General features: G+C 32.5%; 1 protein-coding gene across 6 annotated transcripts in view; it reads left to right on the top strand.

Moving 5' to 3' along the window:
* MICAL-like (protein) overlaps positions 1–19,744 on the top strand; it is a 517,823-nt gene that overhangs the window by 402,720 nt on the left and 95,359 nt on the right. For all 6 annotated transcript variants that reach the window (XM_073976324.1, XM_073976325.1, XM_073976328.1 and 3 more), the window contains one exon: positions 17,853–17,935. In XM_073976324.1, the coding sequence (XP_073832425.1) occupies positions 17,853–17,935 (83 nt within the window). The remainder of the gene's footprint in view (positions 1–17,852; positions 17,936–19,744) is intronic.

Here is a 19,744-nt window from a genome sequence, read left to right as displayed (position 1 = left end):
CACAGTGGGATAAAATGTACAGTGAATCTTAAAAAATATGAAGTTTTCAGAAAAACATTAAGAGTTAACCAAACTTTATCCGAATTACATTTCCTAATAAAATTTATCTGGATAAGACTTCTTATAATAATGCAATAAACGGATAACATTTTCTATATGAAAAAATTGTCCGGATAAGATTTTCTATATGAAAACATTATCCGGATAACGTTTATTATAGGACAAAATTGTCTGTATAACATTTTCTATAAGAAACCATTATACGGATAATCTTTTCCGCAGGAAAACGTTATACTGATAATATTTTCTGTAAAAAAGATTACACGGATGTCACACTCTATATTATCCGCATAATTTTTTCTATTAGAAAACCTTCGGGTAATAATTTTAATAAAATAAATTATCAGGATTAAATTTTCTATAAGAGAAAGTAAACCGGATAACATTTTCTATAAGTAAATATTATAAGGACAACAGTTTCCAATATGAAAACATTATCCGGATAAGTTTTTCCGTACAAAATATTATCCGGATAACATATTCCGTGTGCAAACATTACATTTTCTATATAAAAATATTATCCGGATAATAACATGTATGGGAAAACATTATCCGGATAACATTTTCCATATGAAAATATTATCCGGATAATATTTCCTTATGGAAAAGAGAGAATATTATCCAGATAAGAAAATATTATCCCCATAACATGTTCTATAATAAAGCATTACCCGGGAAGCGTTTTCTATGGGAAAACATTATCCGGATAACATTTTCTAAAAGAAACCATTATCCGGATAACATTTTCTATAAGAAAACGTTATTCGGATAATCTTTTCTACAGGAAAACGTTATCCGAATAATATTTTGTATAGGAAAACATTATCAGAATAAATTTGTTTATGGAAAGACATTATCCGAATAACATTTTCTATAGAAAAACATTATATGGATAACATATTCTATAGGCAAGCATTATCCGATTTACATTTTATATAAGAAAATATTATCCCCATAACATGTTCAATAATAAAGCATTACCCGGGATGCATTTTCTATGGGAAAACGTTAACTCAGAAGATTATCCAGATAACATTTTCCATAAGAAAACATTTTCCGGATACAATTTTCTGCAAAAAATATAATATTGATAATATTTTCTAAAAGAAAACATTATCCGGATAACATTTTCTATAAGAAAACATTATACGGATAACATTTTCGAAAAGAAAACATTATTCGGATAACATTTTCTAAAAGAAAACATTATCCGGATAACATTTTCTAAAAGAAAACATTATCCGGATAACATTTTCTATGAGAAAGCATTATGCGGATAACATTTTCTATAGGAAAACATTATCCGGATAACATTTTCTATAGGAAAACATTATCCGGATAACATTTTCTATAGGAAAACATTATCCGGATAACATTTTCTATAGGAAAACATTATCCGGATAACATTATCTATGGGAAAACATTATCCGGATAACATTTTCTATAGGAAAACATTATCCGGATAACATTTTCTATAAGAAAACATTATCCGGATAACACTTTCTAAAAGAAAACATTATCCGGATAACATTTTCTAAAAGAAAACCTTATCCGGATAACATTTTCTATGAGAAAGCATTATGCGGATAACATTTTCTATAGGAAAACATTATCCGGATAACATTATCTATGGGAAAACATTTTCCGGATAACATTTTCTATAGGAAAACATTATCCGGATAAGATTTTCTCTAAGAAAACAATATCCGCATGAAATTTTCTATACGAATATGTTATCCAGATAACATGTAAAGAAACATTTTCTATATGAATATTTTATCCGGATATCACTTTCTATAGGAAAACATCCGGACATCATTTTCTATGAGAACACATTACGTGGGTAACATTTTCCCTAAAGAACATTATTCGGATATCTTTTCCATAAGAAAACATTATCCGGATAACATTTTCTATGAGAAATAAGTATTCGTATAAAATATTCTCTATGAAAACAATATCCGGATATTATTTTCTATAAGAAAATATCACTCGGATAATATTTTTTATAAGAATACATTATCCGGATAATATTTTCTGTAAGAAAACATTATCCGGATAATATTTTCTATAAGAAAACAATATCCGGATAACATTTTCTATAAAAAGCATTATCCGGATAATATTTTCTATGCGACAAAATTACGTGGATAACATTTTCCCTGAGAAAACCTTATCCGAATAACTTTTCCATAAGAAAACATTATGTGAAATCAGATATTCGGATAAAATTTTCTATAAGAAAACAGTATCCAGATATTATTTTCTATTATCGGATAATATTTTCTCTAAGAAAACCTCATCCCGATTACATTTTCTATAAGAAATTCAGATACAATTTTCTATAAGAAAACATTATGCGGCTAAAATATTCTCTAAGAAAACAATATCCGGATAATATTTTCTATAAGAAAACATTATCCGGATTATGTTATCTATAAGAACACATTATCCGAATAACAAGTTTTAATAAGAAAACTTTATCCTAATTTCCGGATATTATTTTTATAAAAAAAACATTTTGTTTTTGAAAATAGTAGGGCTCAATCCCATAGTCGATGTTTCAGATCTCGCCACAGAACTTCATCAGTTCCATTGTTTCTTGTTTTTTCAACAAGAAACTTTTTATACCCAAGTGTCAATTTTTGAAAAACAAGAAACAAGGGAACTGATTAAGTTCTGTGGCGAGATCTGAAACTATAGTCTTCCCTGCCTTACCCCGTGGTAAACATCGCCAATTTGTTCCCACTAATAAATTAAAGTTGTTTTAATAAAATATTAAAACAACGACTATGGGATAAGGCCTGACTATTTTGAAAAACAAAGTAGAAGTCCTCATCCCAAATAAAAAAAGGCCAACCCTCCTAAAAAACATTATTTTTTCCAGTCCATCCCACTGTTCCCACTACTATTCCTTCGGCTAATGTCTTTGGCTTTTAGTTGCAGTTAAACATAAACAATTTTTCTTCTCTTCTTCTTTTTCTTCTTGTGGCTTACAATCCCAGAGAAGATCATTAATGTTTGAATCGTTTTTGGTTTTTGTTTCAATCGCTTAAAACACTTAATTGCAGTATCATTTTTCTTTTAGGGGTTTGTTGTGAATTTTGTTTTTCTTGTTGCTGTTGTTTTGCTTTTTGTCATCTCTTTGTTTTTTTGTTATTTATGAAATTCATTTATGGCATATCTTTCAACACATGAAGAGATAGAGATTTAAAACTTTGCCTTTTTTCCATGCCACCACCAGCAAGATCATCAATTGTATTGTCTCCTTACTCGTATTTTGTTTTTGTCCACATTTGAAGTTCATGATATTTGTGGTTAATTGTTGTCATCACTCTTAACAAAATGCACCACAATTTCACTTGAAAAGCATTTCATTCATTCATTCATACTTAAGAGTTGGAAACAAAACAAAAATTCCAAACTAATGCATTTCAAAGTTGAGGGCAGAAAAATATGTATGTTGAATGTTGTTGTCGGAGCTTGATAAGATTGTAAGCCAATGTTCCAAATGTACAAATGGTCTACATCTTTATAAGTACACTCAGCGTTTCTTTAGAAAAAAAAGAGGGTATTGTTTGTTTATTGTACTTTTCAAGTAGTTAGTCTGAAATATATTTGGGGTAAGCTTGAAGTGTAGTGTGCACACCTAAATATATGCGCGTATGTATGAGAAAAAGCGTATGGTTTATTCTATGTTTTTCATCGTATACTAGAAGAATCATAGTTTAATTTGTTGTGGATTTTACCACTAGTGACCTTGTGGCCCATTTGTGATTTAGTAGCTTTCCAGATTTTCGCTTACATCGGGTTTTTCCTATATAACTATAGGATTCCTTGCTGAGTACAGATTGAATAGTTTCTTAGAGTTTCCTCATATGTCAGAGTAACTTAATAAATTCAACTTCAATTTAATGTGAGCCCCCATCCGTTGCGTTGCAAAATCTCATCAGATCAACTATCCACAACAACAATATAAAACTATTAACATTATAATAATAGACAATCTTTTATAAATTAATAGTAATGAGAAAAAAAAAACAAAAAACTTCAAATTTGTCATAAAAATTGATTTGACATGAGACCCTCATGTTGTCGTTCTTGTTGTAACGATGGCAAACGTTGCTTGTCATTTAGAAAGTGCGACAATTTTCTTTTCTTTCCACACAAATTGCTGTTGAGCTTGAAAATTATTATTTTGTGGTATATTTATGGGTTGATTGCCCGCATATCTCTAATATCCCGCCCTTCCCCTTGCTCTCGTGGTAATTGTGATACGTCAACCAAAGTTTTATGTTAATGATTTTGTTGATTGGTTGTGGTTTGAAATATTTTGAATAAATTTCTTGTTTTTAATTTTTTCTCATAGAAATGTTGGTATTTTTTAAGCAGTAATAAAAGTTTTCTGGGAACAAAATTCATTTTATGAGTTTTGAAGAATTTATAGACACAAATAAAGATCAATTGATTTTCAACGAGAAATTTGGAAAAATAGGGCAGATTTAAATTGATTGATTTGGTTGGTGGATGCTGTGTAATAAAAGCAGAATTTGGGAGATAAATGTAGACAAAGGGATAAATTCTTAAAATTACACGGTGCTCTTGAATCAAATTTAAATGGAAGGTGCTTACACCTGGGAAGTTTTTGCGGATTCTGAAACCACAATGTTCATAGATAAGAAAAATCAAAAAAATCGCCGGAGCGCTTTTTAAATAAATCGCGATTCAAGTTGACACTTTTTTTGGGGTTGTTTAGGTTTTTGCGATTTTGCTTGAAAACCGCAAGTCCTATCAAAATGGGAATAAAGAAAATGTTGTAGCTATCAAAATTCTCTACTTGATAGACCTTAATGATATTTCCGTAGGTTTTACAACTTTTGAGATATAGAAGTAGAAATTGGGACAATTCAAATTCAATTCTGTATCGTCTCCTTATAAAACAATGTCATGACTGCAATTTCCCAACTTAAACTTATATATCTAAAAAATGGTACAACCTAGGAAAAATTACATAAGCCAGTCTTGTAGAGAATTTTCACAGCTATAAGATTTTCTCAGTTCCCATGCCGATAAAACTTGCCGTATTCAAGCAAAATCGCGAAATCCTAACAAAAAAATCTACAAATGTAAACTGAGCTTCTTTATCTCGAAAATGATACAGTCTGAGAACAAATCATAAACGTCAATCCTCTAGAGAATTTTTGCAGCTACAAAATTTTCTTTAGCTTCGTTTCGATTGGATTTGCGGTTTCCAAGCAAAATCGTGAAAACCTAAAAACCATCTAAAAATGTGAATTTTGACCGCGATTTATTTAAAAAATCCCTATAGCGATTTTTTCTTGTTTTTGGATTTTCCTCATCTATGAATATTGCTGTTTCAGAATTCACAAAAACTTCCCTCGTGTAAGCGGTTTTCATTAAAAGTTAGTTAAGGTCCACCCTTTATGACATTGTTTTATAAGGGGGCGATACAGTCAGTGCATTGTCCCAATTTGAACTTCTATATCTCAAAAATGGTAAAACCTACAAAAATACCGTAAAGGTCAATCTTGTAGAGATTTTTCATAGCTACAACATTTTCTTCAGTCCCATTTTGATATGACTTGCGGTTTCTAAGCAAAGTCGTGAAAACCTAAATAACCCCTAAAAATGTTAACTTGAATCGCGATTTATTTAAGCGCTCCGGCGATTTTTTTGTTTGTTTTTTGATTTTTCTCATCTACGAACATTGTAGTTTCAGAATCCGCAAAAACTTCGCAGGTGTAAGCACCTTCCATTTAAATTTGATTCAAGAGCACCGTGTTGTCGATTTCGATAAATATATCGCAGATACAACAAAGTAACTGGGTAGGATTAGTGGCGAAATACCAAGCCATAGTCTTCTCCTTATTAGACCCTGCTAAAAAAACGCCAAAATTTTCGCACCAATACAGTAGTATTATTAAAAAACCGACCTGTTTAAAGATTTCTTAATCATCGGAGATTAACGATAGTCTGACATCATATCGTGATAGAAAACCAAAAAATTACATGTTTATGTTCTCCAGAGACTTAAGGTCTTCATGTCAAAAGGGATCAATTGATTTACTGTTAGAGGCAAAGTTGTGGCTCTTGTCATAAAGAACAAATATTTGGTCTGTTCCTTTACTTTTGAAAATGGTAAAACCGGCAAAAGTAGTAAAAGTTGTAGACTGTTCCCATATGAATTGTATGGTCTCTAAAGTAAAGGAACGCTTTTCGAGTTAAAAGTGGTAAAAATTGAAGATTCTTGCACGTAAAGGAACAGATCTATTGTGAGCACATAAAATCCATCAAGCTTCATGTTCAAGGTTAAAATTGTTTAGGCCGAACTTTTTTTAATTTTTTCCATTTCCTTTTTTCAACACTCTTGCTATCGATAGAAATTTACGACTATTTTTTTGGTCGCTAACTTACCGGAAAAGTCCGTATATAACAAATTGTTACAAATTCAAAGAAATTAGAACGGACTCAAACCGTTCCTAGAAAGTTCTAGGAAGTTTTTTACTGAGGTCTTAGGTATATTTTGTTTTCTTGAATTTTGAACGGTTTTGGCAAGAATCGAAGAAAAATAAAATATCGATTTTTATACCCTACACCACACTGTGGTAAGGAGTATTATGTCTTTGTGCGTTTGTATGTAACACACAAAAGGAAACGAAATAGACCCATAGTTCATTTTGGGGATATACAAATAATCACTTTCTGAGCCGATTTATGCATGTCCGTCAGTCCCGTCCGTCTGTCCGTCTGCCCATGTATTTTTGTTCGCAACGGTTGCATTTTTTGGTGAAAATCGGTTTAGATTTGGATATAGCTCCCATATATATTTTCGGCCGATTTGACGTATTTGCTGCACCTAACACTCTATATACGTCCGATTTTGATGAAATTTTGAATGTGTGACTGAATTCGGTCTAGAAATAAATGTGCCAAATTATATCGTAATCGGTTTAGATTTGGATATAGCTCCCATATATATTTTCGACCGATTGGACGTATTTGCTGCACCTAACACGCTATATACGTCCAATTTTGATGAAATTTGGAATGTTTGATTGAATTTGGTCTACAAATAAGTGTGCCAAAATATAACGAAATCGGTTTAGATTTGGATATAGCTCCCATATATATTGTAGGCCGATTTCACGTATTTTCTGCACCAAACACGCTATATATGTCCGATTTCGATGAAATTTTGAATGTGTGACTGAATTCGGTCTAGAGATAAGTGTACCAAATTATATCGAAATCGGTTTAGATTTGGATATACATACATACATATGTTCCCACAACATCCCTGAAGGGACAAGGGAGACTTCTCTCATATCAATGAGTGCACGCCGATTCATATTGGCTTAATGATATGGGACCTACTTTTTATTGCCGAGTCCGAACGGCGTGTCTTACTCAGGAAATGTCGCCGGCATTACTGAGATATAGCTCCCATATATATTTTCGGCCGATTTGACGTATTTGCTGCACCTAGCACTCTATATAGTCCGATTTTGATGAAATTTTGAATGTGTGACTGAATTCGGTCTAGAAATAGGTGTGCCAAATTATATCGAGATCGGTTTAGATTTGGATATAGCAACCATATATATTTTCGGCCGATTTCACGTATTTTCTGCACCAAACACGCTATATACGTCTGATTTTGATGAAATTTGGAATATGTGACTGAATTCAGTCTAGAAATAAATGTGCCAAATTATATCGAAATCGGTTCAGATTTGGATATAGCTCCCATATATATTTTCGGCCGATTTGACGTATTTGCCGCACCTAACACTCTATATACGTCCGATTTCGATGAAATTTGGAATGTGTGACTGAATTCGGTCTAGAAATAAGTGTACCAAATTATATCGAAATCGGTTTAGATTTGGATATAGCTCCCATATATATTTTCGGCCGATTTCGCATATTTGCTTCACCAAACACGCTATATAAGTGCGATTTCTATGAAATTTGGAACGTGTGACTGAATTCGGTTTAGAAATAAGTGTGCCAAATCGAAATCGGTTAAGATTTGAATTTAGCTCCCATATATATATATATTATATATTCACAGTGGAGTAGGGTATCATGTAGTAGGCCCCGCCCGACTTTGACCTTTCCTTACTGGGTTTAAATTGTTTTACTATTCTGATGGAAAGAAAGTTGTTTACTGAAAATTTAGGTACCCTGAACAGTCTTATATCTATAGGCAAAAAACGATCAGTGTACAAGTCCATACTTCCTCATGGAAAGCTCTTAAAATTCTGAGATCACCAACTAAAATGGCTGGTTCGGATATCTCCCCACAAAAGTATAACAATTGTTGATTATGAGCAATTTAAAGACTGTTCCGAGTATTGCTTTGAAATTTTTACCGAAGTTAGTCCTTATGGTCCTGATTATAATGAAGTCAATTTCTTCGTGAAAAAGAGCATAATAGCTTAAAATTCTCTAAAATCCCCAGCCGGCTCCAACTAAGTTGCCTGATGAGCACGATAACTTAAGAGTATCCAATTTGGCCGAAGCGGATTATGAGTATTTCACAAAACTTAAAAAAAAATCATAATTGCTCCCGTGGACGGACATATACATCCCTCCACCGAAATAAATTTCTGTATACCTTGGTGCCTGGTGGGTACAAGAAAAATTGAAAAGGGTGATAGACCACTTTGACGTTTGCATACCGAAGTATTATTCCAAACCTACATCAATTTCCAAAAATTTTCACAATGCGGCAACTCCTCCTCACAAAATTTCAAAATGTTCGCTTTAGTCCAGTTTAAGAACTGTTCGAGGATTGTTTTGATATTTTCATGGATGGAAGTCCTGGTGGTTCTGATTACAAAGACAATATGTCTTTTGAGCAACCGTGGTGCAGTGGTAAGCCTTGCACTCAGAAAGTTCTGCGGTTCAATCTCTGACCAGAACATCAAAATTTTCGGCGTTGTGAAATCCCCTCAGTGTAAAGTTAGCTTACATTTCCTGAGTATTTCAGCCAAAGCTTCCCTACAAGTGATTTCGTAAGACACCCCGTTCGGAGTCGGCTATAAGAAGTACGTCCCATATCATTGAGCCAATATGAATCGCCTCAATGATTGACTAGACTGGTTCTAAAAAAATCGATGTCTGATTTTTTTATGCGGCACACCCTAAAGTGTTTAGTTTTGTTTGATTTTAAGATTGTCTAAGTTTGAGCACAATCGGAATATGTGCAACTGGGACCTCAAAGTTCCATGGGTCCTGTATATAGCTAATATTGAAATCAGACCGATTTTCAAAGTTTTTTGTAGGATTACTTGTTTAGTCACAGAAATGAACTGGTAGAAATTTCTCATCGATTGGAAGTGAAAATTCACCTTTGGCCCCATACAAATTACTATGGAAACTTTGAGACCCCAGTGGCACGTGAGCTAAAACTTTGGCAATTAAAAATCTAACAAAATGAAACACTTTAGGGGTGTGTGGCCATCTCTACAAAGAGCCCAGAAACCCCTTCAATATTTGATCAGGCAAACAGCTGATTTGTAGCCAAACACACTACACACTGGCCACGCGTGCAAACATTAAGGTTTGTTTAAACGCTTACATGTGTTCCATCAACTGTTCGTTATGTTGTTAATAAAATATTTGTGGGCCGACGGTTAGCGTTGAACACACAACACTCGGATTTGTAGTCGGACAACACGCTCTGTGCCACTGTACTCATTGCTTAGTTAGGAGTAAAATAAGTAGTTTTCTCTTGCAAATTTTGTAAGAAATAACGAATTATTTTTCAGCTTCAGAAAGTAGTTTGTTTAATTAAATAACATTGTTATGGGCAAAAATTTTTAAGTGTAGTTTTAAGTACAATCGAAATCGCTTATAACGTAATCGATTATTACGACATATCTGTCGTATCCAAACGACGACTGCGTTTTAAAACCTTTAATCATTTTTTATAATATTATCTGAAATAGAGCAGGTTTGCTTTAGACCAGGGACGATCTTCTCTGCAAAGACAGTATTCTGTGAGATCCCACTGAGTTCATTTTGCATTTGTTTCTCTCTATTTGTTGTTTTTTTTCACCCTGTTTTTCACAAATGTTTTAGTATTGACGGAATTATTTGGTCACCGCTGTTTTAGAATAATGGAAAAAATACCAAATATGTATGTTTGTTGCCAATGTGATATATTCTGTATCCCTCAACTATGTATCCTTTTATTTACATTTACATACATACATACAATTATACATACATTAATTACAATTTGTTTCTTAAGTTTTTCCCGACATTACTTGTCTCTCACATTTAATGAGTGAGAATATTAATTGTGTTTGTTTCTTAAGTCTTTTGTTTTGCATCACAAATATTAAGAAACATTTGTACATACTACGGAGTTCCATATTATATTATCGAACTGTAAGAAATATTATAATATTTAAATAAAGCCTCTTTGTTGTACAATAGAAAGCAAAAAGTCATAGAAATATTTTCCAATTTTTCCTTGCATTCAAAACCCCTCTTTTCAAAAACAAAAACCAACATGTCATTATGAATATGTAAACCTTCAACAACAAAATAACCTATTAAAAAGCCATAGAATTATCAGCAGTGGGTTTTAGCCTATTTGACATGAAAATGATGATGACAAGTGCATATGAAATTAGTTAAATCAAAGATGTAGCTTGAATACATAATATGAAAAGGTTTTCCTCTAACAATAAAATTCTCATAAAATATATGATTAATGTTAGTCATTTTCATCAAAAAAAATGTGGGCATTTAATTGGCTTGTCTTGTTTGAAGGCTAATCAAATAAAATATTTATATTTTTCATTCCCTTCACATTTCTAATACGTTTGATTGCTATTTAAATTTTATGTAAATTATGTTTTTAGGCTTAACTTAAAAAACACAACAACTTTACAAAGTCTTAAATGATAACATGGATTTGGTAAAGTTTTCATTTTAAGCAACTGCAGTATCGTGCATACAGTTCGTGTCATAAATAATTACCCTCTACAAAAAGCACACACTCTCGTTTGGTCTGACCCTCTTCAAATCGTGGTATATAAAACAGCGGATGTAAAGATATCTCTATTAATTTGTTAAAATGTCATTTCATTTTTTTTGTCTTTTTGTTGTTTCATGTCAATGTTGTTGTTATTATTATATTATTAATTTATTTTTAATAACATAACAACCTCTAATCGTTACAACAAACAAAATCACCTATATCATCATCAACAGCATTATCATGATTTGACACTGACAACCACCAAACAAACAACAATGTTGTGTTGTTTGTTTTGTCGCTGGTACTGGTTTGTCTGTCTGGCCTCTGTGTAGAGTAGTGGTCGTTAATTCATTTGCCAAAATGAAATGTATCTTTTTTAAGTTTTTAACTCGCATGGCATTGCATTTCTTCGCTTTGGAATAAATTCAATTAAAGTGAAATTAATAATAATCAAATGTGTGTGCGGAGATGTGAAATTATAGGTTAAGCTACGTTTTTTTTTTTCTACTGTTTACTTTTTTATATAAAATATCAATGGCCCGACAGTGTCTCTCTGTCTACTGTCTGTCTTTGGTGTTAGTTTAGGTGTGGGGGAATACTTATAAACGCACCATGCCATTCATTCATTGATTCGCGTACATTGAATGTATTTTATATGGTATTCAGTGATATTGATACGATTGTGCATGATAGGTACAGTGGGATTTAAGAAGATATTATTAGTCTGTTCCAGAACTGCAAGAATCTACTAATTTTTACTATTTTTTGCGATAACGTAAAGGAAAAAATGTTATCGTAGTAAAAAATAGTAGCTTCTTGCAGGTTCTGGAACCGAGCATATGTGTGTGCCAGGATTTGTTTAATGATAAAAATTAAAAATTTATCATATTCAAATTTGTTCAAATAATAGTGGAATCATTTCAAAAATTTTATTAAAAATATCAAATCTGTCTGAAAAACAAGATGTTCCGTAGTTAATAAAATTTAAGTATTCACTAGTTTGTGTCCTCACTTCACCTTCCTAAGACACCTACCTCTTTCAACCAAGACATCTACCTCTTTCAACCAATATCGACGAATAATTGATATATAGATGGCGCCCATGTATTTTCGCTAATATCAACAAAAGGGTGAACTTTACAGTGGGATTTAAGGAGACATAATGTGTGTTTCAGATTTTTTTTTTTTTAATGATAAAAACCACCACAGTTGTGGACTTTAAAATTTAAATACATTTTTTCATATTCAAATTTGTTCAAAAAATAGTGGAATAATTTCAAAAATTTTATTAAAAATATCAAATCTGTCTGAAAAACAAGTTGTTCGGTATTCAATAAATTTTAAATATTCCCTAGTTTGTGTTCTCGCATTTACGACCTTCAAATTATATTCCAAAGACATTTACCTCTTTCAACCACTATCAAGGAATAATTGATATGTAGATGGCGCCCATGCCTTTTTCTTTAATACCCATAAAACCACCAAAAAGGTGAACTTATAATACTTTCTTCATTCAAATTTGTTTAAAATGCAGGAGAAACGTTAAATTCTAGGGAAAATTTCAAATCCCACTGAAAAACAAGTTGTATAGCATTTAGTATAATTGAAAAATTCTATAGTTTGTGTGCCTAATTTTTGGCACTCCAAATGATCTTTCTAAGTCAAGAACCTCTTTCAACCAACGACAAAAAATTTATAAATAACTAGATGTTCCCAACTTTTTTTAAACAACAAAAGACAGAAAATTCTAATTGAAAAAGAAATGTTTATTATCATTTGAAAGAACATTCTTTGGCATTTATTTTTTTTTAAGTTAATGTCTATCAAATGTTGCCGCGTCTACTTTTTAGACAATTTGTCCGTAGAGTCCAATTTTCACTGAATCATTCGAACATTTCGACTGATAACTGACGCATGACACGCTTGATGTTTTTCCCAAGGCCTGAATCGAAGCGGCCATTAGGCCATAAATGAGCTTCATAGCTGAACAAAATTTGGCTCGGAGCACAATCCTCAAAGAATGTGAATTTTCGTAATAAAGTGGAATGATTTACAAACATTGATCAGTCGTAACTCTTTCCATGATAAAATTCCAAACAATACTCAACAAAAATAACATGACAGCATGACACGACTCACACGTGATCGGTCAAAAAAGGCTTGAAACAAGTAAAAAAATATCAGTCGGCTTTGCCGACAGAGATATACCCTCAGCCTGTGTGGATTGAAATACTTTTTCCCAAAAAAAAAAACTTATGTATTTGTGTACCGACAATAGTATGGATAGAATTAAAGCTCAAAAGTTTCATTGCCACTAGGAAAACCTTCGGTAAAATGTCCAAAGGATCCTCGAACCACACAAAAATGTTTAACATTTGTGGTGGTACCAAATGGATTGGACAGATCTGAGCCCAAATTTGAACATAAACTAAGTTTCGACAATATTTAGAGATCCAAAGTTTGGACCAAATCGGTTGCTACGTCTAGGAGAAATCGAGCGTACCATTTTAGCGAATATTTTCGAACTTTTGTGGGGGAGGTACCAGAAGGAGGGGACCGTTAAGCACTACCTTCGAATTTCATATAACATTCGAAGAAATATTACAATATCCAAAGTGTGGACGAATGCAGTATTCGTTTCGAGCCCTCCAGCCACTGCATATGGCGCCATAGGGGTTTTTTTACAACTTTCGGGCTGCTTTCTCAAGAAGTATGGACTTGCTCTCGAAAAAACTTTTACTGCCGTAATTGAGGCAGGAAATGCTTGTTGCTTCAACAAAAATCAAAGTGATTCGAGAGCAGGTCTTAAAGAGAATTTATCCAAAATTTTGTGTGGGAGGTACCCGAAGGAGTGGACAAATATAGTCCATATTCGAACCTGATCTATTTGCTCAGGAAATATGGACTTGCCCCAGATGAAACTTGTACCGTCATATGAGGGGCGGTGAATACAAGTTTCTATAACAAAAATCAAAGCGATTCGAGTGCAGGTCCTAAACTGAACTTTTCCGAACTTTTGTGTGGGATTTACCCGAAGAAGTGGTAAGTCTGGTAAAAATTTCACGATGAGCAAAGTATGGGCCAAATCGGTTACTTCCTTCAAGAGTTATCGTGCACACAATTTTTCCGAAAATTTTCGAATTTTTGTGGGGGAGGTACCGGAAGGAGTGGACCGACAAAATATTACGAATGCCAAATTTTGAACCGAATCGGTTCATCCTTTCGAGAGTTATCGTGCGCTCCAGCCAGCCAGACGGACAGTGCTAAATCAACTTCAAATTGTCTGAAACGGATTTCGTCCAAACATACTTGGGGTCTAAAACCATTATTTCGGGCACATTTTGCCCGTATGAATGTGTATACTCGTATACCCTCGTTAACATATGGTCTGTTCCTTTACTTTTGAAAATGGTAAAACTGGCAAAAGTAGCAAAAGTTGTAATCTACTTCCATATGAATTGTATGGTGTCTGAAGTAAAGGAACGCTTTTCGAGTAAAAAGTTGTAAAACTTGAAGATTCTTGCACGTAAAGGAACAGGGCTATAAATGCTGAGGGTATAAACATAGTGGAATAATTTCAAAAATGTATTAAAAATATCAAATCCGAATGAAAAACAAGTCGTTCGGTATTGAATAAAATTTAAATATTCCCTAGTTTGTGTCCACACTTTTAGGACCTTCAAATTATCTTCCTAAGACAACGACCTTTTTCAATTAACATCAAGAAATTATTGATATGTAGATGGCGCCCATGTCTTTTCGCTAATATCAACAAACGGACGAACTTTTAATGTCCCCTTTCCTTTTTTAAATTCTTGCAAAAATGTCAAATCCGACTGAAAAACAATTTGTTCAACATCCAATAAAATTGCAATATTCCTTAGTTTGTGTGTCAACTATTTGCCACTCCAAATTATCTTTCTAAGCCAACTACCTCTATCAACCAATGTCAAAAATAATTGATATGTAGATGGTGCCCATATCATTCTTCGTTTATACTATTTTTCTATATGAAGATTTTAGCTCTTAGACTTTTCGACTAGGGATCGATGATCAGCAACTCTTTATATGTGTCACCTACACTATTCTTTCGCATACTTTTACTGACCAGTTTTTTTCTGTATTATCTCTGCAGTTCAGAGTTCAAAAAGTTGACGCCTATATTATGAGCCGACTGGAAAACAAGTCGTCGGTATTCAGTCAAATTTATATATTATTTAGTAATTGTCTCCTAATGTTTGACACTTCAAATTATCTTCCGAATACAACTACATTTTTAAACTTACATCAATGAAATTATTGATATTTAGATGGCGCCCATGTCAGGTTCTGCTAAGACTAACTTCTCGATGTGAAGATGTCAGCCTTAGTCGTCTTCGACTAGATATCCATGGTCATCTACTCTTTATATATGCCCAGTAAAATACTATCTTCGCATTTAACTTCAGATCATTAGTTTGTGTATCATCCCTGCCGTGTAGAGTTAAAAAATTACGATCCTCTAAGATTTAGTCGTTTTTCCTGACATGTCTATACTTTTTAGAACTGCTGAAAAACAAGACGTTCGATATTCAGTAAAATTTAAATATTCTTTAGTTTGTGTCCCCACTTTGTGGCACTTCATATGTAGATTGGGACCGCATAATGTTTTCGGTAAAACTATATTTTTTATATTTGAAGCTTTTAGTAGTTTTCGACTAAGATCGATGGTAAATTACTTAATATATATGTCATGTAGACTATTTTCTGCGTATTCTATTACAGATAAGTTGTTTATGTATCATCTCAACCGTGTAGACAGAAAGATTTATTCGTTGGCATGATATGTCAATACGTTTGAGCTGTCTGAAAAACAAGTCGTTCGATAATCTGTTAATTTTAAATAATCTTTGGTTGAGTCCCCACTTTGTGGCACTTCAAATTATCTTTCTGATATAAGCAATCCTTTCAACCAGGATCAAATAATAATTGATATGTAGATATCGCCTAAATCCTTATTCTCTAATATTAATTGTTCTATATCAGAGCTCCGATTTACTCACGAGTGAAAATTTGGGGGAGGTGGTAGTTTTTTGTGGATTTATTTGGGGGTGGGGTAAGTTTTTGTTTGGCGGTGGAGACGGGGCAAGTTTTCCCCCTCAACTTGCTCGAATTCGAAAAGAGTTTCACTCGCGAGAGCAATTCGAGCGAGTATTCGGAGCTCTGTTCTATATAAAGATGCCATATTTCACTCGTGCTCAGCTATAGGTCAATAGTAAGCCTTTTTTTCTTCACATAATATCCTTAAATCTAATTTTTTTCGCCTTGCCAGCTGTGTCAATATCTTGAAAAATCAGTCGTCCGGCATTCTGTAAAATGTAAATATTCCCAAGTTTGTGTCCTCACTAACTTTCACTTCAAATTCTCCTTCTGAGACAACTACCACCACTTTCCGCCAATGCCAACGAATAATTCATACCTAGATGGCGCTCATGAATATTTTCACTTCAAAGATCTCAGCTTTAGTTGTTTTTTTTAGGCATGCATCGTAAGTTACTTATCTCATAAGTATATTATTGAGTAGATTGGTCATTGATTAGATTAGTTACACAGACTTTTTTATCTACACGCAACAAAAAATAGGAGAAATATCTAATCCAACATGTCAAATTTGCAGCTAGTCTTTTCTCGGCATTAAATGAAATGGTAATATGTTACCTACTTTGATGAAATATAGAACATGAACAAGACGTTCAGTTTCAATAAAATTAAGACATTTCCATTGTTTGACAAACACAAATCTTTATTTCTTATTATAATTATTTTTCCCGGACAACTACCATTTACAATAAATCTTAAAAAAATATTTGACGTATAGATGGCTCCCATGATTATTCTATTCTCGGACAAATTTGTTTCATAGAAGAGTTAGGTAATTTTTAATTTCATTTAATTTATTTAATTTCCTCATTATTCCAATTCTAATGTATGACTTTCTCCACATTCCTTTTAACGGCTATTTTTTCCCACTGTTCCCACATATATTGGGAGAGGGGGGTTATCTATAAATTTCTTTTTCATTCATTCTACTTTTTTATTATTTTTTGCCTTTGTTCACCGGCGCCACAATTCACAAATTGAATTTCTGTGGCCAACGACCAACATATGGTGCGTGTTCGCCGTTTGGAGTGAGCAAATAAAAAAAGAAGCCCAATATTTGTTGCTAGTTTTTATTTTCCTCCATAACTTTAACACAGTTATGGAGGAAAATAACAGTAATCAAAAATTTGGTCTGATTTTATGGTTAGATAAAACGAGAAATAAAATCAATAAATAATTACTACAAAAAACCCAAATAATAGATAGCTATTGGTTTATCGTGACCATATGTTTTTTGTTTTTCTCCCCGATTTGTTACACATAACAAGATTTAGAAATCTTATTATGCTCGCACACTCTTCGACATAATTCTTTAATAACAAAATTTGTTATATCCGTTTATTGTTCAATATTAAAATGCTATAATTATTTTCTATATTGTTGTCTTGATAATGAACTTTTGTTTTTCTTTGCGGCAAAGAACACACACTTTTCTGTGTGTGTGTGCTGTTTTACTTTTTATGGTTGAAAGTGAAAATGCAATTGTCACTTTTATTGATTTCTTTATTCAGTTTTGTTTTTTTTTTTACTTTTGTAATTACATTTCAGCTTTCTTTGCTGTAACTTTTATGGAGTCATTAGCGGCCTTATTTTATTAATTCTTCTTTATTTTTTTCTTGTTTCTTTTCTTTAGCTGCCCACAATCGTCTGAAGCGTCCCTCATCATCTGCCACCGAAAAGACACAAATCTCAAAACCCACTGGACCACCATCTAAGGTAAGTCAAACTTCCCGTATTATCTTGTTAATATTTTGTTTGTTTTTGTAATATAGAATACCCCCTTAAAACATAGAAAACTTTGTGTTTTGTTGCAATGTAAAAAATAATTCACAAAAACTCATAATTTTATTTAATAATTTCATTATCATGGTGAAGGTCATTTGTTCCAGTTGTCATTTTTATTTTAATTAAACAAATGTGAAAAAAAAAATTAAAAATTAATTTGATACCTTCATTATGTAAAAATAATCAATTTGAATGACAAGTACATACTCAAATGTGAAATAAATATGAACACATTAAATCATAAACTCTTTTTTGAAACTAAGGGAAATATTCACGAATCCTGTTTGGTCAAAATATACATACATATATTTTCTGGTTGCTGTTTAAACTCTTTTCTTCGCATACTATTACAGAAAAATCATGTCTCCGAGCCGTTTTGGGTTTGAAAAAGTTGGAGATCTAAAGAGTTCATATAGCTACGTTATAATTAATTTAAAACTCGCGTGGCTTCAAATACAATATATATTCCCTCCTGTATGCCCTACTTTTTTCGCATTGAAATGTTCATGACGGGAGGCAATTAACTTGTTCCACCAATAATAAAAATTATTAATATGTAGATGACGACCAAAAGTCGTCTTTGTCTGAGTTTAATGTCGAAAAAAATTAATCAAGATGATTCAAAACAAGTCATTCGGTATTCAGTAAAATTTGAATATTCCTTAGTTTATGTCGTCCCCTGTTATTGGCTCTTTACATAATCTTTCTGAGACAACTTTGTCAAAGACAACTAATATCAAAGAATAATTTATAGGTAAATGACTTCCACTAATATTTTTCACTTGGACTATTTCCTACTAAATGGACTTTATCAAGAACATTCGCGTCAATGAACTATAATTTTAATGTTACCTATTTTGAGGCTCCTGAAAAACAAATCCGAATATTAAGTAAAATTGAATATTGCTTAGCATGTATCCACACTTTTTGCTCCTTCAAATTATCTTTCTGATACAACTACCTCTTCCTATCAATATCAAATAATAATTGATATGTAGAATATTTTTTGATATTTTTTCGACTGATGTACATTTAAAGAAATCAATTTTATCAAGAACGTTCGTATCAATGGATCCTTATTTTAATATGTTTGCTATTTTGAGCCGCTTGCAAAACAAGTCGCTCATTATTCATTCAAATTTAAATATTCCCTACTTTGTGTCCCCACTTCTAATTATGTTTCTGAGACGACTACCCATTTCTTCCAATATTAAAAATAATTTATATATAGATGGCGCGCATGGATATTTTTACTGGAATAAATTTAATAAATTGGACTTTATCGGCAAGTTTCGCATCAATATATCATTATTTTTAATGCGTTAGATATTTGATGATGGCTGAAAAAAAAGTCACTCGGTATTCAGCAGTAGATTGAAATGTCCCTCACTTTGTGTCACTTTAAATTATCTTTCTGGGAGAACACATCTTTCCACTGATATGAAAGAATAATTGATATGTAGTTGACGGAGATGTACATTTTTTACTCAGATTAAAAAATCCGATTTTCGATACTTTGGAACTCCTGTAGTGGAATTCTGTAACTAATTTTTTGAGTTACCTACAAATATCGGTAAAATTAAAACGCAAAATTATGAATGAAAAGTATCAAGAAAAGTTGACAACATTGTTGCTATCGGTAGGAATTAACGACAACTTTATTTTGGTTGTTAAGTTACCGAAAAATTTCATTAATTAACGAAATTAAAAGCATTTTAATTTTACCAATTTTCGTCGGTA

Source organism: Musca autumnalis, unplaced genomic scaffold, assembly GCF_047663935.1.
Source record: "Musca autumnalis isolate F117 unplaced genomic scaffold, ASM4766393v1 scaffold_3, whole genome shotgun sequence".
Lineage (NCBI taxonomy): Eukaryota > Metazoa > Arthropoda > Insecta > Diptera > Muscidae > Musca > Musca autumnalis.
Note: the sequence above shows the minus strand (reverse complement) of the source record. Positions and strands in the feature narration are given on the sequence as shown.